Here is a 27,939-nt window from a genome sequence, read left to right as displayed (position 1 = left end):
GAATAAAGAGACATAAAGCTCACCTTCACGCTCCAGCCGCTTCTGTCTCTGTTGTCATGGCTGGAAACCAAGAAACAGGCAGCAGAAACGAGTCGAGGAACAAAAGCAGGGAAGTTCCAGAGGGAGCGATGGAGGGTCCACAGAAGGAGACACACACTGCTTCTTCATCCCCGACCAGACGCACATTTAACGGGTGGGTGGAGGGAGGAGGAGCTCATCAGCTTCATGTGTGGCTTCAAAATATCACCTCCAGAATCCTTCAGGAAACCTCTAAACAGCATTCTAGAAAGATATCAGACGGCTCACACGGGTGGTTATTTATTCATGTCTGTATTTATTTATTACAGACACACAAACCTGAACTATCAGACTGATGATTTCTTTTGCTCTATGCCAGATTACACTAATCCAGTGATGAGAGTAGAAATAAACATTCAGATCCAGAGCAACCCTTGATGCTCCAGAAAAGAAATGATCTATACAGATTTACAGTCTGAATCAGTGTGTGTGTGTGTGTGTGTGTGTGTGTGTGTGTGTGTGTGTGTGTGTGTGTGTGTGTGTGTACGTGTGTGTGTACGTGTGTGTGTGTGTATGTGTGTGTGTGTGTGTGTGTGTGTGTGTGTGTGTGTACGTGTGTGTGTGTTTGTGTGTGTGTGTTTGTGTATGTGTGTGTGTACGTGTGTGTGTGTTTGTGTGTGTGTGTGTGTGTGTGTGTGTGTACGTGTGTGTGTGTGTGTGTGTGTGTGTGTGTGTGTACGTGTGTGTGTGTGTGTGTGTGTGTGTGTGTGTGTGTGTGTGTGTGTACGTGTGTGTGTGTGTGTGTGTGTGTGTGTGTACGTGTGTGTGTGTGTGTGTGTGTGTGTGTGTGTGTGTGTGTGTTTATCTGGGAGTGTTAGCAGTGTTGTCAATGCACCTCTGTAGTACCTGTGTCCTTCTTCAGGTGAACTGGGAATGTCTGATGAAGACAGAGCCTTCAGTCATTTGTCATGTGACTTTAGTGATCAAATAGATTATAACTTATCCTTTAAAAGGGTCGTATTATGAAAAACACACTTTCGACATACAGTAGCGGTCCTCTCTAACCCTACCAACTCCTGTGATGACACTCACACCTACGAGCATTCTGGAGCCAGCCATTTAACCTGAAGCACTTGTTAATGGAGGCGGAGAACCCGGAGAGAACCCCCCCAGACACGGGGAGAACATGGAAACTCCACACAGAGCGGGACTCGAACCCGGACCCGCCTTGCTGTGCGACAACAGCTTCACACGCTGTGTCACCGTGACGCCCACATACTAGTAGAACACTGTTAAATAAATGAATACTGGACATTTGCCATATTTATCTCCTTTTCACATTTGGTTTGCAAATGTTGTATTCTTAGGGCCAAACAAGCACAGAGTAGTTGTATTTCATGCTTTTGTTTGATATTAGCGTAATATTATACAGAGGAAGTCTCCATATTTTATGAGTCAGAACAAAATGAGGAGATTTAGCATTATCGTCCACAACAGCTCATCTTTAATCCTCTAAGTGCCAATGTTGGGACTGAGCTACGTGACTGCAGTCTTAATGGTTTTGTCCGTGTTTGTCATTAGTGATCTACGTCACAGGTGTCAGTTATTCTCCAGACATCCTGTAAGAACCAATCAGACGCACACAGACACAGGCAGACTCAGGGTAACGTCTCTGCTGCAGGGGAGACACCAGCAGACCAGCCAGTCAGACCAGTTCTCCAGACCGCTGGTCCCCTCAGTGTCTTACTGAGTTGTTGAAGGACGCGATTACATGCCTTGTATTTAGATCATCAACAGAAAATCATCACAGGTGTAATAGGAACCTCCCGTTCTATGTGATTGGTTAACTATGATATATGTGAGTGATTGACGATGAAATAATGAAAGAATCATGAAGTAATGATAATAAAGACTGAATTCTTCCATCATTTCCCACCTGCTTACTGACTGTCTAATCCTCACATCAAACGTTGTCTCACCTGCTTTTACCTCACCTGCTCAGGATTTCTGTGAACACACTGCTTGTAGTGGAAGAGGTTATCTTGGTCACCCTTGGTTTGATACACAGAACAACACAAAGAATAATGAATAATGAAGCAACATGAAGACAATTGGCATGAGAATCTTCAACAAGACACGTTCCCATGATCCATGTTAAGGTGAGGTCAAAACCTTTATTCACAAAGTCCTGCGTCTGCATTTCTTGTGTTTATCTTGGTGTGAATGGCTTCAGCAGTAACATGTCATTGAGAAAAACACAAACACCTCCCTGTGAAGCTGTCATAGATCAAGTACTCGTCTATTTTGGAGGACCTTACCTTAAGGTAAGGTCAGGATGTCTGTCCCTATATGACTTCAAGAATATAAACTGTAAAGCTCCCATTGCAACACATGTATTCTATCTTCTCAGAGGGAGATGTTTGCCAGCGCTTCACCTCTCAGGTCACTAAGTGTTCTCGTCCTGTACTTGGCTTTGTGTGGCAGTGAGGACCTCATTGCTCTTATTTTAACTGACCACAGACGAATCACCGTCATCCTCCCAGGAACCAGATTTGGACAAAACCCCAAAGTATCTGACTTGGTATTTGGCAGACACGCTTCACCAGATCCTGCGGGTAAAGAGCAAACTGGTGGCCATCAGCTAATGGTGTGTGGAGGAGGTGCTAAAGTGACTAAATGTGTTCTGGCATGAACATGAAAAAACATTTTGGAAAAGGCTTTTTTCTTGCGGACCAGAGCATGAAGGTTAATTCTTATATTTTCAAAAAATACAAATTCTGAATGAATCTGTAGATTAGACTGAGCATAGACCAGGCAATGCCAGCTGAGGCTGTATTTCATTTACATCCTTTCACATATGATGGTGATGTAAGACATTGGTCTGATTTTTGTTTTTTCTTTTAATAAAATTCCAAGTCCAAGTTGAGCCATTGTACATAAAAATATTTACATTTGAAAAAGGTTGTCCTACAAGTCCTACATTGGACATGTGAGGAGACATAAAGTATGAGAAGTCAAGTATAGCTTTTCATTAAACACTGAAAGCCTACTCAAGCAGTCTTTGCCCAGAAAGTAGTGCTATTAAGACAAACAGCAGCACGAAAGAAATTCAGAAAATTCCATCTTTTGTATTTCATACTTGATTTTATTTTATTTGCTCTCCCCTTTATAAAGCCTGGTGAAATTAAATCAACACAGGGACCTAAAATAGTGTACCTCTGTGAGGTCTTTATTCTCTGCCCTTTATTCTAAAGAGCATGTTTTCATTTGAAATAAAATATAATAAAGCCCTTTAAATTAGACATGCTCTGGGTTCAGGGCTGCAGACTGATATGCTAGATATTACATTGCCTTACCAGTTCTGAACTCCTAAAGGTGTTGCCCTCAGGCTCCAGAACATTCACTACAGAAGTCATATCCATAGCTGGTGCTAAATGACCCACGATCTGGAACTGTAACCTCAGCGGTAACATCAAAACTGAAAAAAATACCACAACATTTAAAGAGAATTCTAAATCATCACGTTAAACAGTTTTAACATCATACAATGACATGATTTATAACCCACAATGCACAATATACTGTACCCTTAACTATAAATAACAGAGCAGCAAAGAAAAAACTAAGAACAATAAGAGTACAAAGATATCACAAGCAGAATCTTCATACTGTAGCAGAATGTATGTGTGGAGGTTATAAACAGTGTAAACATAAACAGGAAATAAAGAAGCAAAGAAGGTTTTGGTTTTGTGGGTTAGGTGGTTTGAAATTCTATGTGAAACCCTAACTCTGACCCTAACCCCTAACCCCTAACCCTAACCCCTAACCCTAACCCTAACCCTAACCCTTAACCTTAACCCTAACCCTAACCCTAACCCTTAACCTTAACCATAACCCTAACCCCTAACCCTAACCCTAACCCTTAACCTTAACCCTAACCCTAACCCTAACCCTTAACCTTAACCATAACCCTAACCCCTAACCCTAACCCTAACCCTAACCCTAACCCTAACCCTAACCCTTAACCTTAACCCTAACCCTAACCCTTAACCTTAACCCTAACCCTAACCCTTAACCCTACCCCTAACCCCTAACCCCTAACCCCTAACCCCTAACCCTAACCCTAACCCAACCCCTCATCAAAAAGAAACCAAATCTACAAGTTGTTGCCCCGACCCTAACCCTATCCATAACCCTAACCCTCCCCCGACCCTAACCCTATCCATAACCCTACCCTAACCCTAACCCTAATGAGCTTCAGCTAAGCATCTCCAAGACCAAGGAGATGGTGCTGGATTTCCAGCGGGCACCCCCCTCCCCACAGCCAGTAGCCATCGGGGGTAAGGAGGTGGAGGTTGTGGGGACTTACAAGTACCTGGGACTGCAGCTGGACAGCAGACTGGACTGGTCGCACAACCTGGACTGTGTGTACAAGAAAGGTCAGAGCAGGATGGACTTCCTGAGGAGGCTGGCCTCCTTCAACATCAGCTCTGACCTGCTCAGACTGTCCTACCAGTCCATAGTGTCCAGTGTGCTGTCCTACCAGTCCATAGTGTCCAGTGTGCTGTCCTACCAGTCCATAGTGTCCAGTGTGCTGTCCTATGCCATTGTGTTGGGGTGGTGGTGCCAGGAAACGGGACACTGAGCGCCTAGACAGGCTCATCCGCAGGGCTGGTTCTATGACCGGTCAGGAACTGGACACTGTACCGACTGTCTTAGAGAGGAGGACTATGTCCAGGTTTAGATCGATCCTGGGTAACACCACCCACAGGTTGCACACCACCTTTGCCCAGCAGAGGAGCTCCTTCAGTGGCAGACTGCTGTCACCGAGCTCCTTCACTTAGAGACTCAGGACCTCCTTTGTGCCCCGTGCCATCAGAGGGCTTAACCACTCCCTCAGAAGGAGGGGGTCTGAAGCCGCAGGGTCATCAAGGCCGGCCAAGAAGGGGTAGACTAGGGGGGCCTGGGACACACTGGGGATGCACTGTGGGATACTTTGTTGGGTCCTTAGTGTCGGTTTACAGCTCGGTTTACCTCTCAGTTCATCCATCCTTCTGATCCTACATCGTCTTCATCTCACGCTTCTTTCATGTTCCTACACTTACTTTTATGTTAGGTTCCCCTGTTCTTTCTGCTGTATAACTATGTCATTATGCTAATTATGTAATTTTTGCGACATCTTTGTCGGTGCCAATTTCGTCACTTTTATGTATTTATTTGTATCTCTGTGAGCAGATGTCACCCCAAATTTCGCTTGGGATTATTAAAGTATATATCTATCTAACCCTAACCCTACCCTTCCCCCAACCTAACCCTATCCATAACCCTACCCTACCCTTCCCTAACCCTAACCCCAACCATAACCCTACCGCAACCCTAACCATAACCCTATCCCTACCTGTAAACCCAATCTTAATCCTAGCCCTAACCCTAACCTTGGGCCAAACTGTAACCCCAACAATTTTTTAAAAAAAATTTAATTTTACATTTCAGTTTTAGTGCTCTCCTGTTATGTTCATCTGTCATTGCCCCTCATATTAATCTTTCAAGCCTTGTTCCTGTCCAAACCAACATCAGACAACATGATAAAGTTGGCACACATACAAGTGACACTATGTTCTGTCACAACATGACGTTATCAGACACTCCCGGACTCTTATCCTTCATTTCCTTGGTGCCAGTTTCAAAGACAATAACTAGAGAGTCTGTTAACCATTACAGCCCTGAACAGGAATGTAATGGTTAACATGTGCAGTGTGTTGTGTTTGACTCGCAGTATTTTATTGTGTGTTTGGGCACTAGATTGAAGCCTCTGGGTACCTTAACCTGACCTACACTGATTATGGGCTGTTATGCTGTTGCCAGTTCCTACCAGGTGTGTTATCTGGTGTGGTCCTGGGCCTGCCTCATTCACCTGCCTGTAATTAAGGTGTTTTAGAATTTTAATTGCTTTGAATAATGTTTTAAATCAGAAACTTATCTTAATAAAATATAAATTCCTTGTTTAATTACCAACCTCTTGTCCCGTTTGTTCTGGACTCTGACCTGTGAATCCAGTGGGGAGATTGAACTCAGTATTTATAGTCACAACCACTAATTCAATACTACACACCTGGCAAAATATAAGACAACTGACAATAATCTGTAAATAGTTTAATATGAAGCAAACACTGATTATTGATGAAGGCTTTTTATTCAAAGCGATGTAAATAAAAGGAGTCTGTAAAAGGAAACTGATCCTGAAACGTTTGCAGAGCTTGAGAATAAAAGTCTAACAAAATGTAAAATGTAGAAAGTATAGACAGAAAAGTGGAAAACAATGGTCATGTGTGTATGGGAGTACACACACACACACACACACACACACACACACACACACACACACACACACACACACACACACACACACACACACACACACACACACTTCTCATCTCATCTTTGCAGACAAACGTTGTAGAAACTGTGAAATAGTTCTGAGGAAAGAGGAATCAGGTCTTCAGCTGGGCGGAGTGTTGCATGCTGGGTGTTTAGCAGCCGGTGCAGGCGGCAAAGGAGCAGATCTCACACACATCCATGGGGACCATGGCTGAAATAAAGACAGAAAACACACACGTTGTGAATCGCTGGCCCCCCAGGCGTCCCTGATGTCTTCATTCTGGTTGGTGAACATCTGAAGGTCTCACCCAGTCTGGCGAGCGACGCAGAAGCTCCTCTCTGCTGACAGAGGTGCACAAACTCCTGGGGGAGCAGGGGTTCTTCACAGAGGGGCACGGAGGTGGCCAGGAGTCGGGGGCTTTGCCCTGCTGCCCCAGCACGGCTCCTCCAGAGCTCCTGGAGCCTCTGGACAGCCTCCAGGGAGAAGGACGATCCGTTCTCCTGGAGGGAAGGTCAGACATCACAGTTAGAGTCAGTGTGAAGAACACAGGTCCCAACAGTTTGGGGGTGTTCCTCAGGTCCACTCCTGTCTTCAGCGTTCTCCCAGTGCTGCCCCCTGCTGCTGGAGCAGCTCAGGCTCACCACCCGGTGTGATGAAGGTGTTGAGGAAGGTGAAGGACGCCCTCACCTCCACCTGCACGGCCTCAGGAGTCAGGCTGAGAGCCAGGACCAGCACGGCGATGGAGAGAGCCTTCATGGTGTCCCTCTGGTGCTGCTGGGGGGGCTCAGCTCCAGTGTCTGACCTGCTGTCCACAAGCCTCCTTTAAAGCAGCGCCTGCAGGGCGGGGCTTCTGTCACCCAGGGGCAACGAGTGGAGCAAAGCTGTTCTCACGGGGCAACAAGTACTGACGTGGTTTTACAGCACCGTAAAGAAGAAGAAACACACTTTATTGCCCCTGTGGGGGGTTATCTTTACACGCCATCTATATATTTGTGTTTGTGAACATGTGTATTTATGTGTGTGTACAGACCTCTGAAACACACACACACACACACACACACACACACACACACACACACACACACACACACACACACACACACACACACACACACACACACACACACACATGTTCTCAGTGTAACCCTGGCTTATCCGTAGGTTATCATGATCATCATCATCATGTCTGGAACTCAAGATCTTTAGGTTCAATAAGGAGATTGGTAGTAACAACTCTAAATAGAGCAGTCAGACCTCCAGCACACAGAAAACCACACAGATATGTGTATATATATATATATATATATATATATATATATATATATATATATATATATATATATATATATATATATATATATATATATACATATATAATATACTGAGATCTCAGTGGAGAAGAAACAAAAAAAGTTCCAAATTCACCACGGAGGGGGGGGAAGAAGTGCTCCTCCTTGAAGTCTCCTATCAGTTTATTCCTACTGTCCTCCTGAAGGGCTCAACTATGGGACAGGGTGAAGTCTTCCAGGGTTGGTGGTAAGGATCATCCACTTGGTCATCAGGGAGAGTTCTCCCTCAAAAAAACCAGCCTGCACAGCCAGAGTGTGCAGAAAATTATAATATGGTCTCAACACCAGCAGAATCATCACAATCAATAGAGATGTTCTTTTTGTTATATTAACAGTCCATTGTCTCTTCATTCACCTCTCAAATCAATCATATTAGCTCATATTTACTCTCGATTCCAAAACATTAGCTTATCCATACACACAACACTGAACAGTACACAACCCGATTATCCTGACTGGTTTTTCACTTCATCCTATCTTTCATGGTAGCATTAAACAAATGTAACGAATGTCAGTATTGAACAGCCAACGCACCAGGAGAATCAATGAAACAACACTTAAAAACGCTAATTGGCTCTGCTGTGTCTCTCTTGTAACACTGGGAACACCACGTTATCAACCTCCACCTTGTGGGAAGCTACAACATATTCAGAAGTTATTCTCTTCGGGTTTTTTGACTGTGTCTGTTGTGGAGAATCTGTATCACGGAGCTCTGTCTGCGTGCCGTTCCATCCCTTCCTCCAGCTTCACCTGTCCACCGAGCCGCCCCGGCTTTTTTTACTTCCTGGCTCTAAGGAACGTCCCCCCTCCACTCAAGGAGCGTCTACAAAATGCATGCATTTAGGGAGTGTCTGTAATTTAAATTAATTACTATAATTAACCTGGGTTACATCAGTCATTGACATGATCTCCTCTTGTCTGGAGAATACAGGTTTCTGATAGGGGGGCGTGTCCCAGACCCTAACAGGTGATGACCCCTCTGATTGACGCCTGAGCCACGACTGGAGGGTAGCTAAAGGCAGGAGTCTCCAGAAGACTCAGGGAAAGTGAAGACAGGTGCAGAAAAACGGACGCCCCATCTATTTTATGTGTAAGTACAGTCTTATGTTATGAAATAAAGGTAGTGCGTGTTTGATCAGATCCAACCGTGCGTGTGTGGGAAGATCAGTGTGAGTGTGAATTTGTGTGACTGATGAGCCCATTGACAGTACAATCAGACCGATCCCTGAGTCAAACTGAGTTTGTATCATGGGGAACGAAGTGGGGCGATAAAACAGTGAACGGTCGTCCTCTAACAGGTCCTGCTGAGATCAGGGCAGGAAAAAAAGAGGTCAATATGTGGTTGAGAATGTTTCACTACGGCACCGTATCACAAAGGGGGGGTTACAGTAATAGGAACATTGAAGATAAATGGTTAAGAAAGTTGAACATGTTGACAAGAGAAAGAGAAGAGGGAACGGAGGAAAAGATTGGTAAGAATCAAGACAATGTTAATTTCTGAAAGGTGTGCAGTTAAATGAAGTAATGAAACAGTAAAGTAGGTTTGATGAGAAAGAGAGAAAGTCATGTAGGCGAAGGGACAGGATGGGGCTCTGCATCTGTCTGCACTGTCTTCAAGTCCTGCAATTCTGGACACAGCGAACCAGGAAGACTGAACCGGGGCCGCATGCACCCCCTGAAGAACTTTGTGTTCATCTCCACCGAGGCCGGACATGTAGTCATGAGGAGACAGTGGAGAAAGGTCAGAGCACTGAGGAACACACCTATGAACACACACAACATCACCATTATGATAACACACACACACACACACACACACACACACACACACACACACACACACACACACACACACACACACACATCACTATTATGATAAACACAAACACACACACACACACACACACACACACACACACACACACAGACAGACAGACAGACAAACACACACACACACACACAGACAGACAGACACACACACACACACACACACACACACATCACCATTATGATAAACATACAGTAGACACACACACACACACACACACACACACACAGACAGACAGACAGACAAACACACACACACACACACACACATCACTTTTATGATAAACACACACACACACACACACACACATACACACACACGTACACACACACACACACACACACACACACACACACACACACACACACACACACACACACACACACACACACACACACACACATCACCATTATGATAAACATACAGTAGACACACACACACACACACAGACAGACAGACAGACAAACACACACACACACACACACACACACACACACACACACACATCACTATTATGATAAACACACACACACACACACACACACACATACACACACACACACACACACACACACACACACACACACACACACACACACACACACACACACACACACACACATCACTAATATGATTCTAATGATTGAAGACGTAATGCTGTCAACAGTTCCTGATTGTTTGTCAGAGACGGTTGACTCAGAAACACAGGATGAGCAGAGAGGAAGGAGATGTTTTTTCTTTTCATTCAGTCCCTCATGAATCAAGGAGCCTTTGTTGAATGACCCACTTCACCACAGAACACCCCCATCAGTGCCTGTTGAGAGCCTGATGGGGCTGGACACCAGTGTCAGAGCTCAGAGCTGTAAAGGAGCTGTAAATCATCCCGTTCCAGCTGAACTAAAAGGTGAAACAGGTTCCAGTAGATTCCAGCTGGCTAACTGTTTGTTTGATTGATTGATTGATTGATTGATTGATTGATTGATTGATTGATTGATTGATTGATTGATGATTGATTGATTGATTGATTAATTATTTGACTTGGCAAATGCAAATCTTGACTCCCAATTTTGGTCTGCTTGTATTTTTAATATAAACAAATTATTTTATATTATATTCCTTTCCGAGGAACCATCACCTGATATAGTTATAGTTCTTCTCAAACACCCTGATCACACTCACCACCAGCTGGTGACCAGTTGACAGCTCAGCTCCTCTATTTACCCAAGAACATCTGGCTGTAGATCAGCTGACACAAATACCTCTCCATCACCTTAACGTGGTGGAGAGGTTTGTGTACCCTGAGGATCCTGAGAGCTATGTTGTTGTGAGGGTTACCCTGACCTGAACCCTAGTGGTGTTATGTTGCTGGACTTCTGTGCTAGTCACGGATTGTTCATAACTAACACCATGCTCCAACACAAGGATGCTCACAAGTGTACCTGGTACCAGAGCACCCTGGGTCGGAGGTCAATGATTGATCTTGTGATCGTATCATCTGACCTTCGACTGTGTGTTTTGGACACTCGGGTGAAGAGAGGGGCAGAGCTGTCAACTGATCACCACCTGGTGGTGAGTTGGGTCCGTTGGCGGAGGAAACCTTTGGATAGACCTGGTAAGCCCAAACAAGTAGTGCGGGTGAACTGGGAACGTCTGGAGGAGGACTCAGTCCGCAAGGCCTTCAACTCCCACGAAGGAGCTTCTGGTGCGTCCCTGAGGAGGTTGGGGGCATCGAACCTCAATGGTCGATGTTCAAAGCTTCCATTGCTGAAGCTGCAGCTGAGAGCTGTGGTCTCAAGGTCTTGGGTGCCTCAAGGGGCGGTAACCCTCGAACACCGTGGTGGACCCCGGTGGTCAGGGAATCCGTCAAACTGAAGAAGGAGGCCTTCAGGGGCATGCTGTACAGTTGTGGCCCCCCATGGACTGACACTTGATGTCTGCTGCTGATGAGGGCCGGACGCTTGGGATACGACAGACCCCTGTTCCTGCTCCCGCGTGGGACCATGGATCTGACTGGTATGCCACCACTTTACGAGTCCATCCTGCAGGCGTGGCAAGTTTTAAGGTTCTGTCAGAAGGACTCACTGCCAGGGGGGATGTGGATCCTGGAGGAGCTTCTGTTCAGGAACAGTCTCTGTACATCTCAGGCCCTGTCTTCTGGCGGCCTGAGGTCCAGACTGATGGAGGGTGGCTGTGTGAAGCTGGGTCACCTCATGAGGATCTCCATCGACCACAGGTCTGAGGTGCTGAACATCAGGACCAGGAGACTGCTGCTAAGGCTGGTGGAGGAGGTCTGCTAGGAGCCCCCAGAGCAGCTGCAGAAGGTTCTGTGTTCGGTCACTGAGAACTCTTTGGTTTTGGTTTTAGATTTTTGAGAGTTGACTGCAACAATTGAGATAAACAGAAGCAATACGGAAAGATGAATGGTTTTCTTTATATTGTCCTTTATACATCGGTCTACATTTTGTAGTTTGTAGATGTTCTTTGTTGAGATTGAGCCTGGACCTTTGTGGTGGATTGGTCATTTTTAATTTTTTTTGGATGTGATCTGGTTTGTGTTTTTTTTAATAAAGGATGCTTTAAAAATCAAAATCTTTCTTTCTCAGATAAAGAGTTGATGTTATTCGTTACAGCTCTTTGTTCATGTTGGGCTTTCAGTTTCTGGAGTTTGTCCAAAAGCCTCTGTGGGTAAAAACAGTCCAAACAGTTCTTCAGACAGGTGAGACTGATGAGGGTCATTTAAGGGGGAGTAAATCATCAGTCTGAGTGTGTGTAGGAATTCTCTCAGCATTTATCGTCAAGTGGGTAAACAAGCAGAAACTCCAACACTTCATCTCCTTTGCTTTATGTTTGAGGGTGAATCTGTGAACTTCTGACAATTGGAGCTAAACTCAGCAAGGCAGAAAACAAGCTCTAAAACTGACCAGAAACCACAGCATCATAAAAATGTTGGCAAACACTTGGATCTAGCAAATATTAAGACTTCAATTCAACTTTTTCAACTTGTCAAAGACGTGACCGATATGCTTTCGTTCTGAATTCCTGGGGGAGATAAAGTCTTTCTTTACACACCACTAATACCAACAGTAAATATATTTAGAATGAGAATAATTACGGTTGATTCTATGCTCAGTGTTAACGTTCATCCGTGTGTCTGTAGGATGTTGGTGCTCTGATGATGAAAAGTAGCCGCTCCTATTTTGATTTGTTTTGTGTGGGAAGTGCTTTTATTTTGTGGAGCGGGAAGCAGTGCTTCCTGTTCTGGTTCAGGTGGGCCGTGTTATCCATTAAAATGACTTATTATACATAAAAGTTGATGCTCTTAACGTTACCTGGAGGAACAAACCCCAATCATCACAGAGAGGGTTTGTGGACTCAACCCAACTGGAGGACTGTGTTTCAGATATTCAGTCTTTAACTCGATCAGCTAACGCTAGATTAACGGTTTCTGATGAGCCACATGGAAAACCTGAACAAGTTCTGCACGGAAATTAAAGACTGAAACGAGAAGGTGTTTTGATTTTTACAACATGTACCTCAGACTCCTGTACCTCAGACTCCTGTACCTCAGACTCCTGTACCTCAGACTCCTGTACCTCAGACTCCTGTACCTCAGACTCCTGTACCTCAGACTCCTGTACCTCAGACTCCTGTACCTCAGACTCCTGTACCTCAGACTCCTGTACCTCAGACTCTTGTACCTCAGACTCCTGTACCTCAGACTCTTGTACCTCAGACTCCTGTACCTCAGACTCCTGTACCTCAGACTCCTGTACCTCAGACTCCTGTACCTCAGACTCCTGTACCTCAGACTCTTGTACCTCAGACTCCTGTACCTCAGACTCTTGTACCTCAGACTCCTGTACCTCAGACTCCTGTACCTCAGACTCTTGTACCTCAGACTCCTGTGCCTCCGGCCAGAGGGGAGGTGGTCAGACAGAGTGATTGAATAATCTTTTTTGTATTTTTCCTGTGTACACTCACTTATTTTATTTTTGCAGCATTTTATTTGAGTGTATTGTTTAAATATTTGAATTGCCTAGTTGAGGCATCAGAAAGAGGTGACATACGTTGATAAAACAAAAAAAAAAAGGAAGTGGAAAAAAAACTGAACAAAACTGACAAATTTAAATATATTTTTCTTATTATACTTCCACCACGGTGTCTGTGTGGTTTTCTGTGTGCTGGAGGTCTGACTGCTCTATTTAGAGTTGTTACTACCAATCTCCTTATTGAACCTAAAGATCTTGAGTTCCAGATATTGATGATCATGATAACCTACGGATAAGCCAGGGTTACACTGAGAACATGTGTGTGTGTGTGTGTGTGTGTGTGTGTGTGTGTGTGTGTGTGTGTGTGTGTGTGTGTGTGTGTGTGTGTGTGTGTGTGTGTGTGTGTGTGTGTGTGTGTGTGTGTGTGTGTGTGTGAGTGTGTGTTTCAGAGGTCTGTACACACACATAAATACACATGTTCACAAACACAAATATATAGATGGCGTGTAAAGATAACCCCCCACAGGGGCAATAAAGTGTGTTTCTTCTTCTTTACGGTGCTGTAAAACCACGTCAGTACTTGTTGCCCCGTGAGAACAGCTTTGCTCCACTCGTTGCCCCTGGGTGACAGAAGCCCCGCCCTGCAGGCGCTGCTTTAAAGGAGGCTTGTGGACAGCAGGTCAGACACTGGAGCTGAGCCCCCCCAGCAGCACCAGAGGGACACCATGAAGGCTCTCTCCATCGCCGTGCTGGTCCTGGCTCTCAGCCTGACTCCTGAGGCCGTGCAGGTGGAGGTGAGGGCGTCCTTCACCTTCCTCAACACCTTCATCACACCAGGGTGGTGAGCCTGAGCTGCTCCAGCAGCAGGGGGCAGCACTGGGAGAACGCTGAAGACAGGAGTGGACCTGAGGAACACCCCCAAACAGTTGGGACCTGTGTTCTTCACACTGACTCTAACTGTGATGTCTGACCTTCCCTCCAGGAGAACGGATCGTCCTTCTCCCTGGAGGCTGTCCAGAGGCTCCAGGAGCTCTGGAGGAGCCGTGCTGGGGCAGCAGGGCAAAGCCCCCGACTCCTGGCCACCTCCGTGCCCCTCTGTGAAGAACCCCTGCTCCCCCAGGAGTTTGTGCCCCTCTGTCAGCAGAGAGGAGCTTCTGCGTCGCTCGCCAGACTGGGTGAGACCTTCAGATGTTCACCAACCAGAATGAAGACATCAGGGACGCCTGGGGGGCCAGCGATTCACAACGTGTGTGTTTTCTGTCTTTATTTCAGCCATGGTCCCCATGGATGTGTGTGAGATCTGCTCCTTTGCCGCCTGCACCGGCTGCTAAACACCCAGCATGCAACACTCCGCCCAGCTGAAGACCTGATTCCTCTTTCCTCAGAACTATTTCACAGTTTCTACAACGTTTGTCTGCAAAGATGAGATGAGAAGTGTGTGTGTGTGTGTGTGTGTGTGTGTGTGTGTGTGTGTGTGTGATTGTGTGTGTGTGTGTGTACTCCCATACACACATGACCATTGTTTTCCACTTTTCTGTCTATACTTTCTACATTTTACATTTTGTTAGACTTTTATTCTCAAGCTCTGCAAACGTTTCAGGATCAGTTTCCTTTTACAGACTCCTTTTATTTACATCGCTTTGAATAAAAAGCCTTCATCAATAATCAGTGTTTGCTTCATATTAAACTATTTACAGATTATTGTCAGTTGTCTTATATTTTGCCAGGTGTGTAGTATTGAATTAGTGGTTGTGACTATAAATACTGAGTTCAATCTCCCCACTGGATTCACAGGTCAGAGTCCAGAGTCTCACGCCACATAATGGTGTTGACTACAGCCTGTGATGTCACACAGGTGTGATGTTACGCTGCGTGTGACGACCTGTTTGTTAATTAACTGGTGAACCAAATAAAAACCATTGAACCCATTCTCTGTGGCCAACAACCGCCCCAGGAGCGTTTGGACATCTTGTGATTGGCTGTCGCCTCCTTCAGACAGGTCGTCTTGATGTCTTGATGTGCTGACAGCAGTCTGTCAAACGACCAGCGATCCTGCAGCACATGTGAGGCAGTCAATCACAGTTAAGCCTGTGGTTCCAGCACGGTCCCAGTTTATGTCCATGGTTGGATTTCCAGGAATAAATGATTACGATGGGAACACTGGACACTGATATTGATCTGCTAAAGATCCAGAATAATCAGCTGTCGGCCCCTGAGTCCAGGTGTCCTGGAAGGTTTTCATCAAATTACAACTCAATGCTGAGAGCCTGTTGTGTGTAACCACAAACTGATGGGGAGACCACCCCCCAGGGGGGCACAGGGAGGTCAGTCAGACAGTACAGGGTTAAACAAACTCATGTATGGTCCTAATGTGAGGAGTTAGGGTTAGGATTAGAGTTAGGGTTAGAGGTTAGGGGTTAGGGGTTAGGGTTAGGGGTTAGGGGTTAAAGTTAGGGGTTAGGGGTTAGGGTAAGGGTTTGGGCTAGGGGTTAGGGGTTAGGGGTTAGGGGTTAGGGGTTAAGGTTAGGGGTTAGGCTTAGGGGTTAGAGGTTTGGGTTAGGGGTTAATGTTAGGGGTTAGGGTTAGGGGTTTGGGTTAGGGGTTAATGTTAGGGGTTAGGATTAAGGGTTAGGGTTAGGGTTAGGGTTGGGGTTAGGGTTTGTATTAGGGTCATCAAGTGGATTAGGGTCATCAGGCAGGTTAGGGTTAGGGTTAGGGTTGGGGTTAGGGTTTGAATTCAGGTCATCAGGTGGGTTAGGGTTAGGTTAATCAGGTGGGTTGGGGTTGGGGTTTGGGATTAGGGCTAAGGGTTAGGGTTAGAGGTAAGAGGTTAGGGGTTGATTAGGGTTAGGTTTAGGGTTAGGATTAGGGGTTAGGCTTAGAGGTTTGGGTTAGGGTCATCAGGTGGGTTAGGGTTAACGGTTAGTGTTAGAGGTAAAAGGTTAGGATTAGAGTTAGGGTTAGAGTTAGGATTAGGGTTGGGTTTGGGGTTAGAGGTTAGGGTTAGGGTTCAGATAAGGGTTAGGGTAAAGGTTAAAAGTAAGACGTTAGGGGTTAGGGTTGTGTTAGGGTTTGAATTAGGGTTGAGGTTAGGGTTAAGATTAGGGTTAGGGTTTGGATTAGGGTCATCAGGTGGTTTAGGGTTAAAGATAGGGGTTAGGGTTAGAGGCTAGGGGCAAGGATTGGGGCTTGGGTTAGAGGTAAGAGGTTTAATGTTAGCTTTTAGAGGTTAGGGTTACAGTTAGGATTAGGGTTAGGATTAGCGGTTAGGGTTAAGGTTAGGATTAGGGTTAAGGTTTGGGTGAGGGTCATCAGGTGGGTTAGGGATTAGGGTTAAGGGTTCAGGGTTAAGTGTTAGGGTTAGAGGTAGGAGGTAAATTGTTAGGATTAGGGTTAGGATATGGGTTGGGGTTAAGGTTAGGGTTAGAGGTTAGACGCTACAGTTAAGGGTTGGGGTTAGGATTAGGGTTAGGGTTCAGATAAGGGTTAGGGTTTAAGGAAAGAGGGGGGATGGGGTTAGTTTTAGGGTAAGGGTTTAGAGGTTAGGTTTAGGATTAGGAGTAGGATTAGTGTTAGGTTAGGTTCATCAGGTTGGTAAGGATTAGATTCATTAGGTGGGTTAGGGTTGAGTTTAGGGGTTAGGGTTCAGGTTTTAGGTTAGAGGTTAGATTTAGGGTTAGGAGTAGGATTAGGGTTAGGGTTAGGTTCATCAGGTTGGTAAGGATTAGATTCATCAGGTGGGTTAAGGTTGGGGTTAGAGGTTAGGGGTTAGGGGTTATGATTAGGGTTGGGGTTAAGGCTAGGGTTAGGGTAGGGTTACAGGTTAGGGGTAGGGTTAGGGTTAGGGTCATCAGGTGGGTTAGGGTTAGGGTTAGAGGTTAGAGTTCAGGGTTAGGATTGGGTTTTAAAATTACGGTTAGGGTTAGGGTTTGGATTAGGGTAGTCAGGTGGGTTAGGGTTTAAAAATAGGGGTTAGGGTTAGAGGATAGGGGTTAAGGGTTTGGATTGAGGTTGAGGTTAGAGGTAAGAGGTTAGGGTTAGCTTTTAGAGGTTAGATTTAGAGTTAGGATTAGCGTTGGGGTTAGGGTTAGAGGTTAGGGTTAGGATTAGGGTTAGGGCTACAGGTTAGGGTTAGCTTTTAGTGGTTGGGGTTAGAGTTAGGATTAGGGTTGGGGTTAGGGTTAGAGTTAGGGTTAGGATTAGGGTTAGAGGTTAGGGTTAGCTTTTGGAGGTTAGGGTTAGAGTTAGGATTAGGGTTAGGGTTGGGGTTAGGTTTTAGATTAAGGTCATCAGGCGGGTTAGGGGTAGGGCTAGGGTTAGGGGTTATGGTTAGGATTAGGGTTACGTTTTGAATTCGGGTCATCAAATGGGTTAGGGTTAGTTTCATCAGGTGGGTTAGCGTTAGGGTTTAGGGCTAGCATTTAGAGTTAGGGTAGGGGTTTGGGGTTAGGTTTAGAGGTTAGCGATTAAGGTTAGGGTCAGTATTATGGCTAGGGTTTGGGTTTGGATTAGGGTCATCAGGTGGATTTGGGTTAGGGTCATCAAATGGGTTATGGTTAGGATTAAGGATTAGGGTTAGAGTTTGGGTTAGGGTTAGGGTTATGTTTAGGGTTAGAGGTAAGAGGTTAGGGGATAGGATTGGGTTAGGGTTAGGATTGGGGTTGAGGTTCGGGTTAAGATTAGGGTTTGGTTTAGGGTTAGGTTAGAGGTTAGGGTTAGGGTTTGAGTTAGGGTCATCAGGTTGGTTAGGGTTAGATTCGTCTGGTGGGTTACGGTTATGGTCAGGGTTAGCAGTTAGGGTTGGGGTTGGGTTTAGAGGTTAGTGGTCAAGGTTAGGGTCAGGATTAGGGTTAGCTGTTAGGGTTCGGATTAGGGTCATCGGGTGGGTTAGGGTTAGGGTTAGAGGTTAGGGTTGGGTTAGGATTGGGGTTGAGGTTCGGGTTAAGATTAGGGTTAGGGTTTGGTTTAGGGTTAGGTTAGAGGTTAGGGTTTGAGTTAGGGTCATCAGGTTGGTTAGGGTTAGATTCGTCTGGTGGGTTGCGGTTAGGGATCAGGGTTAGCAGTTAGGGTTGGGGTTGGGTTTAGAGGTTAGTGGTCAAGGTTAGGGTCAGGATTAGGGTTAGCTGTTAGGGTTCGGATTAGGGTCATCGGGTGGGTTAGGGTTAGGGGTTAGGATTAGAGGTCAGGGTTTGGGTCATTAGTTTGGTTTGGGTCATCAGGTGGAATGTTAGTGTTACTGGCCTGTAGCTGTTGGGGTCCTTGGGGGGCGGGTTCCTGGGCTCAGGTACCAGGATGTTCTCCACAGGTGTGTTGACTACCTGAGTGTGAAGCTGAGGTTGAACATGTGTTCAGATCCCACTAAGCTGATTGGTGCAGGAGTTCAGGAGGCGGGACCTGAAGCCGTCTGGACCCACAGCTGTCCTCACCGTCATCACTGGAGACGGTTCACACTGGGGTTCAGTGAGGGACAGTGGGAGCAGGGGGGGCTGTGTCCTGGGGGCCGGGGGGTGATGGGGTTAATGAGGTGAGCAGTGGGGGTGGGTAGAGAGGGAGGAGGAGTGGGTGAGGGGGGGTAAAGAGGGAGGAGGAGTGGGTGAGGGGGGGTGAAGGGGGAGGAGGAGTGGGTGAGGGGGGGTGAAGGTGGAGGAGGAGTGGGTGGGGGGATTGAAGAGGTGTGCAGTGGGCGTGGCTGTATGCTGAGTGTTGTAGAAGGAGGGGGTGGGGAAGGAGATGTGGCATTGTAAGAGGGGCGCGGTGGGGGAGGAGCACTGCAGCATGGAGCACTGGGCTGGGGGGGTGAATGGAGGTCAAATCTATTGAAGAATTTGTTGGGGTCATTAAACAGAATTAAAAAGTCAACAATTATTGGTCGGTTTTTGCTTTTAAAATACTCTCACTGTAAAGCATTGTTGTTGCTGTTTTTAGTACACCTCCCACCCAGTGACGTGTGGTGAGGTTCCTGGCTGGGGGGGCGCTGACTTCATCACACCCAGATTCACACACACATGAACCTACAGTTTAGTGTATTCACCATTTAATACCAACAGTCAGGGGGTTCTGTTGAAGTCTCAGCAGAATTATTTACACGTATAAACTAACACACATAAACCCTTTGGATTAAAATAAGTCATCTTGTTTCCTACACGTTCATTTATACGTAATGTTTACTATAACTGAAGTCCACGCGCCGCTGCTTCAGAACAGAAGCATCAAAACACTTTGGTTTGAGATACGTAATCCTCTGTTCATGGCGAGGCGAGAGGAAAACATGAGTGGCTGTAGTTTACTGTCACTTCTTCTACGGCTGGGGAAGAGGAATCCCTGGGATCACCAGCGCCCCCTACCAGGAGGCAGGAGAACTGCGGGCCTCACTTCGTGCCTTTTCCCAGCGGTTTCAGGACCGCTCAACTCCAGAGAGACGTTACACACATGCAGTTGTTGATAAAACACTATACATTATATACATTAGCTAAATGATGGGGATTTAGTTCATAGATCAAACGTGTTTGAACATTTTAACAGCGACCTATAGAGAGATACCATGATGGTCTCACTGTTTAGCTACCAATACAGCTAGTGGAGTCATTGATCAACCCATGGTGATCAATGAGTCACCACAGGTCTCTGATCAGGATTTCAGAGGTAAATGTGAAAATTCAGAGATTTTGAGTAAAAATAACCTAAAATTGGTGACGTTAAAGGGAAAATAACTTCATAACACACGTCACTGGATAAACATAACCATTTAATTTATTTCTTCCATTTTCCTTTTTTTTCATTTATGATGGCAGGTGAGGGCGTGTCTCACCTGACCACACGTCCCTGGTGTGTGTATTCTGACCTGTGTGTCACATGACTGCTGTTAGAGGAACTCCAGACTGTGACTCACGATGACGTCACGTTTGACCGTCATCATTGGTTTAATGTTGTGTATTTTGAAACGGGGAAGAGACTTTATTGGCCAAACAAAATGACTGAGCAGTTTGATTGGATGGGAGAAAAAGCCTTGAAACAAAAAAGTTTACATTTGCATTTGGAAATGGTGACGATCTGAGAGCCGATGACCTACATGAGCAGCTGCTCCAGTATATGACACGACTTTATTAGACAGCTTGGTGATGAATATCTGTGGACAAAGACAAGGGGTGACATTTATTAGGCGCCGGGGCATCGGATGCGTAAGAATGAAAACTAAAGTCAATAATGAAGCATCCTGCTGACGGAGGAAACAACAGATAGCGGTTATAAACACATTTACTGGGTGGTTGTTATAAACTAAAAAAGCGGATCCAGCTTAGCAACAGCATGGCAGACCCTGGTAATCTCTAACCAGTGTCCCCCCCACCACCGATACCCCACCCTGCTAGTAAATCACTCCCCAGCCTGTCCAGGCGTCTTATAAGAGGCAGAGCCCCCGGAGCCGAGCCAGAAACACTCCTCTGAAGCCCAACACACCTGACAATGGCAGCGCTCCGTCTTCTCCTGGTGGTGGCGCTGTGCGTCTGCAGCCGGGCTGCCGGCGTGGAAGTTAGGGTGAGTTCAAACATTCAGCTTTAAAGACTTCACTGTGTTTTTACAGTAACTGTAGAGAAAAAGCAAGGAACTGGTCATGAGGAAGAATGGAACAGATCAGATTTTAAACATAATTTTAGAAGCTAATTTAAATGAGAAAATACAACAAGCTGAGCCACAGGAAGGAGGGGGGGGGTACTCAAAGGACAATGAACAGACAGACAGAGAAGAAGAGACGGGTTCCAGCGTACAGGTTTAGAGTCCAGGGTGACGGTCCACCAGTGGGACCAGTAGGACTCTGAGGTTTGACCACAGCCTCTGGACAGACGGTCTCTTTGGAAGTAGAACCTTTGTCTCCTGGTTTCTGAGGTTGTCCTCCTGTCCTCCTGTCCTCCTGTCCATCTGTCCTCCTGTCCTCCTGTCCTCCTGTCCTCCTGTCCTCCTGTCCTCCTGTCCTCCTGTCCCCCTGTCCTCCTGTCCTCCTGTCCTCCTGTCCTCCTGTCCATCTGTCCTCCTGTCCTCCTGTCCTCCTGTCCTCCTGTCCTCCTGTCCTCCTGTCCTCCTGTCCCGCTGCAGGTGGGACACAGAAGCTTCCCGCTGGAGGCGGTGAAGCAGCTGAAGGAGCTGATGGGTGTAGATGAGAAGGTCAGTCCTCACCTGTCTCAGACCAGCGTTGTGGCCACGTGTGCCAACCCTCTGCTGCCACAGACCTTCAGGCCGGTGTGCCAGGAGGGCGGCGCTGGTCCCATGTTCTCCAAACTAGGTGAGACTGATCTGAACAGAATCAAATTCATAGAAAGGAAAAGTATTCCTCATCAGATTCACTGTGGAAAGAAATGAACGCCTCGTATCACAACTGTCCGTACTCAGGTCTCCTGCTAATGCGGTTCTCCCTGCTTTAGAATGTTTTAGAACATCTGTTAAATCACCAGAAGAAAAAATGCTGCATAACAAAAGCCTGAGTGACTTAAGATTTAATTATTATGAACAGATCCAAAGAACAGAACCATCAACATGACATCACTACGGTTTTTACTATGTATTATGTCCTACTCTAGGTGAAGTCATTGATTTTTTATGAGGAAATAGAAAAAATTTTTCTCAAAACACATGAACACACCAGTAGAGGCTGCAGCTGTCTTCATTTCCACGAAGCAACATTTAGACCAGTTAGTTTCATAGTCAGGAATTCAGATAATTCACTAAATGTAAACTGTTGGTTTCCGGTGTGTTTTAAAGTGAATTGTGTCCTTTTACACAGGTGTAATTGTTGTAAATTTTGTCTTTGCTTATCTCAGCAAAGCTTATCTTAGTTTAGCTTGTTAGCTTAGCTTAAAAAAGGGAAACTCGCGCTGAAGTGTTTTTTCTGTCTCTTCTGCGTTTTTAAAATCACCCCATCTACAAACACGTCTAAACGTCATAACCAATGGCTTACATCATCATTTAATTTGTACAACAATGCCTGCTAACACAGGAGTCCGTTCAATATTCTAACTCCTGTTTTTTTGAGGAACCAAGCCGCTCTCCCACCTCTGAAAGGAACAGACCACCAGGGGCTCTAACCGCCAGGGGCTCTAACCGCCTGGGGCTCTAACCAGGGGCTCTAACCACCAGGGGCTCTAACCACCAGGGGCTCTAACCGCCTGGGGCTCTAACCAGGGGCTCTAACCAGGGGCTCTAACCACCAGGGGCTCTAACCAGGGGCTCTAACCACCAGGGGCTCTAACCAGGGGCTCTAACCACCAGGGGCTCTAACCAGGGGCTCTAACCACCAGGGGCTCTAACCACCAGGGGCTCTAACCGCCTGGGGCTCTAACCAGGGGCTCTAACCACCAGGGGCTCTAACCAGGGGCTCTAACCACCAGGGGCTCTAACCAGGGGCTCTAACCACCAGGGGCTCTAACCAGGGGCTCTAACCACCAGGGGCTCTAACCACCAGGGGCTCTAACCACCAGGGGCTCTAACTGACTGGACACAGACCCATTGATCAAACGACTAGACGCCGACCCTTAGGCAGTATGAGGATATGTTTCAGGTCAGAAAAATATTTGTGGACTTTCTTGTGTCTTCCAGTGAACATCATCACGCCCTTCGATCCCTGTGAAATCTGTGCCAACCCCTCCTGCTTTGGATGTCTGAACTGAGGCCGCCATCTGCTACACCGAATAAAATCCTCTGGGGATTAATCTTCTCTTGTTCCTCCATATCTCTATGTATGTCATGTATCCATGGACATCAGCAAAGCAAATCCCGTCACCTAGCAACCAGGCCTCATGGTCTCATGGCTCAGTGGTCATAATGTACAAACCATACACGTTATGGTCAATGCTGTTCATATGGACATGGTCCCTGTGAAGCACCAAAAACAGACGTTCTGAAGTGATTGGACATGAACACTTTATTGGTTCTGATGCATCTTCATTAATAAACATTGATATCCTCAGCATCCTTGACAGCTGCGTTATTTCAGGAGTCCTAACATCGTGTCTGACATAGAAACGTCTCGTGTCACGAGTCCTGACTCTAGTCATTACAGTCCAGGGGAGATGAGAGCAAGAACGCAGATCGAAACTGATTCTTAAATTTTTAACAATGAAGAATTTATAAATAATTACGTTTAAAAAAAACCACCCTTGAGATCAGCACTGAGGAAATGAATATAGTGTTCAAAACGTGCTGCAAATTAAGGCAGAGCTTTTCCAAAGCGCTGCATGGACAGAGTTCAGTTACAGTCCTCAGAACTCAGTGCTAAAAATGTTGTTTTGATTTACAGTGCAGGATGTCGTGACCCTAACCCTAACCTTAAAACATGATTTGAGATCCATCTTCCTGTGGAAGAGACGATCGCAATCCAGACACAAATATTAAAGCTTGAGGAAAGTCCTGAACATGAGGTGAGATCCATGTAGATGGACAGGAGGGGGGCAATAGGGGGAAATCCAAAGAGACTTTTTAATTTGTTTCATGCGGAACGAGGTTTTCAAGTTAATTCTGATCACGATTCTGTAAATCACTGAAAAGTTTGGAGGCCTGACGTGTGGAAGCCATGGAATGAAGCTCAGGTTGGTGTCGGGCCCCCAGTGTCATTGGACGGCCGTCAAGGCAGCTAAACTGCAAATGAATGAAATCAGGAAGTAATAAAGGCGTGACGGAGGATGCTGGCATCAGCCAATGAGAGGCCGAGAACGCGGTTCCATGTCGGTGTGCAAATTAAAACATTAAATCCTGTTAAAACAGTCCAGACAGAGGGTAGAGACAAGAAGAGGGAAAAAAGAAAATCAAGCGCAACAATTCAAACGCTAATCTTTTACGTAACGTTTAAAAGAAGGCGGAAGTCATGTGGTTTAAAATGTCGCTCTTCCAATCTTCCTGTGGGCGGTGCGTGGCGCCCTCTGGCGGCGACTCACCGGAACGACAGGAGCGATCATCACGCAGCGTTCTGTTCCAACGGAACCGGTTTCTACGCGTTTCATACGTTCAGTGAAAACCCACTTAAACCCGACTCGTGGTTTCAAACGTCCATCCGAACCGACTCACGATTTATTTATTTATTCATTCCACCCTCCATCGTGTTCCTGGACATCTAACACCACGTGACAAAAGGACAATAAACAGACAATTAGCCGGAAACAGGACATGTTCACGGTTGTTCTCCGTTCCAAACTATGACGTCACCTTTTTAGTCGGTATAAAAGTCCGAAACGTGGGCCAGAGTCTCCGTGAGCCGCAGGACGTCATGACCGCAGATCAACGACAGATTTAACTGGGTCTCCTGAACGACACCAACGGAGCGGCTCGTTGGTCTAGGGGTATGATTCTCGCTTAGGGTGCGAGAGGTCCCGGGTTCAAATCCCGGACGAGCCCACTTTTTTCCTTCCTGTATATAAAAATACGTCATATTTATGTGCAAATATTTTATATTTATATGTAAAATATAAGATAATATTAATAATAATGATAAGATAATAATCCTTTATTGTCCCACAATGGGGAAATTTGTGGTTGTCGGTTGTTTTCAAGCAAAAATGAAAAAGCATGACTTTTTTCTACCGCATGAATGTGAAATGTGAGAATATTTATTGTAGTTTGTGATTTTTTTTCATAGACTATGAGTTAAATATTTTCCTTTCATTCCTCGGTGCTTGATGTTGGTTCTATCTTCCTCCTGTACTGCGGGTTCATTCCTTAAATCACCACCAGGGGGCGCTATTCATTCTATTTATTCATGCTATTTTTACAGATGCAGCCTCTGAGAACGCGCATTTAATCTTTCTGCTGACAACAATGCCGAGGGCCCCTTGAGCAAAGCACTGAACCCCACAAGAATGACAAGAAACTAGACCATTTTAGAAACGTGGTGTCACAACAATACCCTTCTCACTTTTGTTGAAGATCAAATTATATTCACAAATTTCCCGATTGAACATGGCACTCGTGTATCTTCTATTATTTTGTATTTTGAAGCATTTGATCACTTTCTTGTTAATGTGTTAAATTGTGCATTTTTAAAACATAATTTCCCCATTGTGTGGACAATTAAAGGTGGATTATTATTATTATTATTATTATTATTAAATACAATTAAAGTCTTTGTGAAAAAAAAACCTCTTTCATAAAGAAGATGGGACAAGATGCCTCTAAGGCCCCCCTGGAGTGTTCCCTCCCTGGAGGACCCGATGTCATCTGTGTCACATACGTGTTTTATACGCATCATCATCTGAGAGCCTGTCATCCTCTTGGTGGGGCTCCCTGTCTATCTCGTATACGACCTCACCGATCCGTCCTGGGGTCCTGCTGCCCTTCTCCCTCCTTCCACCACAGTCATCCATGCAGCTTTAACTGTGTATTAAAGAAACACTTAAAAGTACTTTAAAATATCTATGAGAGTGTGGGAAAAGGTAATACAGATTTAAGATGGTTTGATATCAGAATGGGGAGGGTTCATAAGCTTTTAATTTACCGTAAATAATAAGATAAATAGTTTGTCACTGTGTCGCGGAAATTGTTTTTTTGTGGGTGGTCCTGGAACACAATAACAGTGAGTGACGAGGGATCAGTGTATAATAAACACTCGACTGAAGTGACGGCACTGATGAGGTTTATTTTAAATATAACGACTTACAATCAATTCATTCAGCGTAGGAGAAATACTGATCATTTCAATCAAAGGGAGAACAATCAATCAATAATCAATAATCAATCAACAATAATGAATTAGTGGTGGGGGGCCTCTGATCTCGGGGAAACGGAGACAATGACACCTGAAGTGTGTTCTGGTCCGGTCGACTCCAGTTTGGTTTTCTTTAGTCACTGCAGAAAATCCCACTTCACAGAGACGGGAGGTTGGGAATAGAAACAGGGATTAAGACACTTTTAGGGTCTCAGGATAATCTGCCCTGACTCTAATCCAGAACACTGGGGCAGTTGTGGGCGCTTCATTTAGGGGTAACGGCTGGTAACCTGTCATGTGACCCAGACCTGTCAAGAGGCACAGGCGCACGCATTCACCTGTGCCTCACTCTCCACAGACGTCACTAAAAAATAAACATCTTTAGACTGGTGATGTATAAAAAAATAAAAAATTCAAAATTCAAACGTTCTGCGGCCCCCGGTCCCTAATGGTATTGGATCACGACCCGGTGGTTGGGGACCGCTGCTCCAGAGAGACAGTGGTGGGGGAGAAGATCACTGAGCAGCACCCGTGTCAAAGCAGACATCACTGGTCCCACTAATGCCCCACCACCCTGGGAATTCCACCCAGACAATTCCCAGTTAGTGTACTGGTCCTGAGGGAGGGGGGAGTCTCTCAAATCAGGTTTTTATTGGAGCTTCGACGGCCAATGGGATTAAAGTATGTCTGGTTATAAATCCACTGCTTTACAATAGCATTCACCAAGACATCCCATAATACTACACTGACTACCAGCACCGGACATAGATGTCAGGGAAGCCTACCTGGGGGAGTGAGGGAGGGGGGAGAAGGGGAAACACCACCACTAGGAGGGGGGGTTATCTCAGACTGAACAATAAAGGACATGCAGGTCCAGACAGGCAGCAGATTAATGGTGTGTGGTGGGGGCCACACACTCTGTGTTTCTCTGTGGTGGGGGCCACACACTCTGTGTTTCTCTGTGGTGGGGGCCAGACACTCTGTGTTTCTCTGTGGTGGGGGCCACACACTCTGTGTTTCTCTGTGGTGGGGGCCACACACTCTGTGTTTCTCTGTGGTGGGGGCCAGACACTCTGTGTTTCTCTGTGGTGGGGGTCACACACACTCTGTGTTTCTCTGTGGTGGGGGTCACACATGTGTAGTCAAGGAAGCAGGTAGTAATCGGGGCCACGCCTTCCTCCATCTGTTTCCCAGGCACACGGTCACACCCCCTCTGGATAGGAGGTTGCTAACGGAAACGCCACGCCCACAACGCCAGGAAGGGGGAAATGATAAGGCAGAGGAACTGTGTGTGGGGGTCAGGGTCCGAGGAACAGAGGGGTCAGCGTGTAATGAGAAGTCTCCAGGCGGTCTGCTCCAGACCAGTAGAACTGTGGACCCCCCCGCGCCGCGATAACCTGAGCTGGACCAGAACGGAAGACTGTGGGCTGTGGATATACTTTATTTATCCCAAACTGGGATAAATAAAGTATATCTATCTCTCTATCTGTAACAACGGAACTGGGGGGTGTTCCAAAGACAAAGGGCCCCCTTGCTCCAAGGACAAAGGGCCCCCTGGCTCAGATGATGTCCCTCAGACAGTTTGGTCCAAACACGTGAAGAATCGATGTGTTACCAGCAAGAACAGCAAAGGAAGAGATAACAGAAGCTCCTAAAATAATGACTGTAACTCCCTTTAAGGGGGGAGACACATA

The 27,939-nt window shown here is 46.0% G+C and overlaps 3 protein-coding genes and 1 non-coding gene across 4 annotated transcripts; 3 read left to right on the top strand and 1 right to left on the bottom strand.

Annotated features, from left to right (window-relative positions):
• Positions 1 to 6,444: 6,444 nt before the first annotated feature.
• Positions 6,445 to 7,175, bottom strand: LOC137595960 (guanylin-like). Its single transcript, XM_068316344.1, has 3 exons — positions 7,085 to 7,175; positions 6,705 to 6,897; positions 6,445 to 6,607 (listed from the first exon to the last, which is right to left on the bottom strand). Exons 1-3 carry the CDS (start codon positions 7,151 to 7,153, stop codon positions 6,549 to 6,551), a joined length of 321 nt encoding a protein of 106 aa, XP_068172445.1. The 5' UTR covers positions 7,154 to 7,175; the 3' UTR covers positions 6,445 to 6,548.
• Positions 7,176 to 14,266: 7,091 nt separating this feature from the next.
• Positions 14,267 to 15,094, top strand: si:ch211-220m17.5 (guanylin family protein). Its single transcript, XM_068316267.1, has 3 exons — positions 14,267 to 14,357; positions 14,546 to 14,738; positions 14,836 to 15,094. The coding sequence occupies exons 1-3, from the start codon at positions 14,289 to 14,291 to the stop codon at positions 14,892 to 14,894; spliced, it is 321 nt and encodes a 106-aa protein (XP_068172368.1). The 5' UTR covers positions 14,267 to 14,288; the 3' UTR covers positions 14,895 to 15,094.
• Positions 15,095 to 20,976: 5,882 nt separating this feature from the next.
• LOC137595952 (guanylin-like) lies at positions 20,977 to 23,421 on the top strand. The gene is made up of 3 exons (XM_068316329.1): positions 20,977 to 21,096; positions 21,652 to 21,838; positions 23,149 to 23,421. The coding sequence occupies exons 1-3, from the start codon at positions 21,025 to 21,027 to the stop codon at positions 23,217 to 23,219; spliced, it is 330 nt and encodes a 109-aa protein (XP_068172430.1). The 5' UTR covers positions 20,977 to 21,024; the 3' UTR covers positions 23,220 to 23,421.
• Positions 23,422 to 24,867: 1,446 nt separating this feature from the next.
• Positions 24,868 to 24,939, top strand: trnap-agg (transfer RNA proline (anticodon AGG)). Its single transcript has one exon. It is a non-coding gene; the product is annotated as a tRNA-Pro (tRNA).
• The last annotated feature ends 3,000 nt before the right edge of the window (positions 24,940 to 27,939 follow it).

This window comes from Antennarius striatus, chromosome 5 (assembly GCF_040054535.1).
Source record: "Antennarius striatus isolate MH-2024 chromosome 5, ASM4005453v1, whole genome shotgun sequence".
Lineage (NCBI taxonomy): Eukaryota > Metazoa > Chordata > Actinopteri > Lophiiformes > Antennariidae > Antennarius > Antennarius striatus.
The sequence above is the reverse complement of the archived record's forward strand: the minus strand, read 5'-3'. Positions and strand labels throughout refer to the sequence as shown.

Coding starts and splice junctions, on each gene's coding strand:
- LOC137595952 (XM_068316329.1), top strand. CDS start 21,025: ATGGCAGCGCTCCGTCTTCTCCTGGTGGTGGCGCTGTGCGTCTGCAGC. Junction 21,097..21,651: donor CTGCCGGCGTGGAAGTTAGG/GTGAGTTCAAAC, acceptor GTCCCGCTGCAG/GTGGGACACAGAAGCTTCCC. Junction 21,839..23,148: donor TCCCATGTTCTCCAAACTAG/GTGAGACTGATC, acceptor TGTGTCTTCCAG/TGAACATCATCACGCCCTTC.
- si:ch211-220m17.5 (XM_068316267.1), top strand. CDS start 14,289: ATGAAGGCTCTCTCCATCGCCGTGCTGGTCCTGGCTCTCAGCCTGACT. Junction 14,358..14,545: donor CTGAGGCCGTGCAGGTGGAG/GTGAGGGCGTCC, acceptor CCTTCCCTCCAG/GAGAACGGATCGTCCTTCTC. Junction 14,739..14,835: donor TGCGTCGCTCGCCAGACTGG/GTGAGACCTTCA, acceptor TCTTTATTTCAG/CCATGGTCCCCATGGATGTG.
- LOC137595960 (XM_068316344.1), bottom strand. CDS start 7,153: ATGAAGGCTCTCTCCATCGCCGTGCTGGTCCTGGCTCTCAGCCTGACT. Junction 6,898..7,084: donor CTGAGGCCGTGCAGGTGGAG/GTGAGGGCGTCC, acceptor CCTTCCCTCCAG/GAGAACGGATCGTCCTTCTC. Junction 6,608..6,704: donor TGCGTCGCTCGCCAGACTGG/GTGAGACCTTCA, acceptor TCTTTATTTCAG/CCATGGTCCCCATGGATGTG.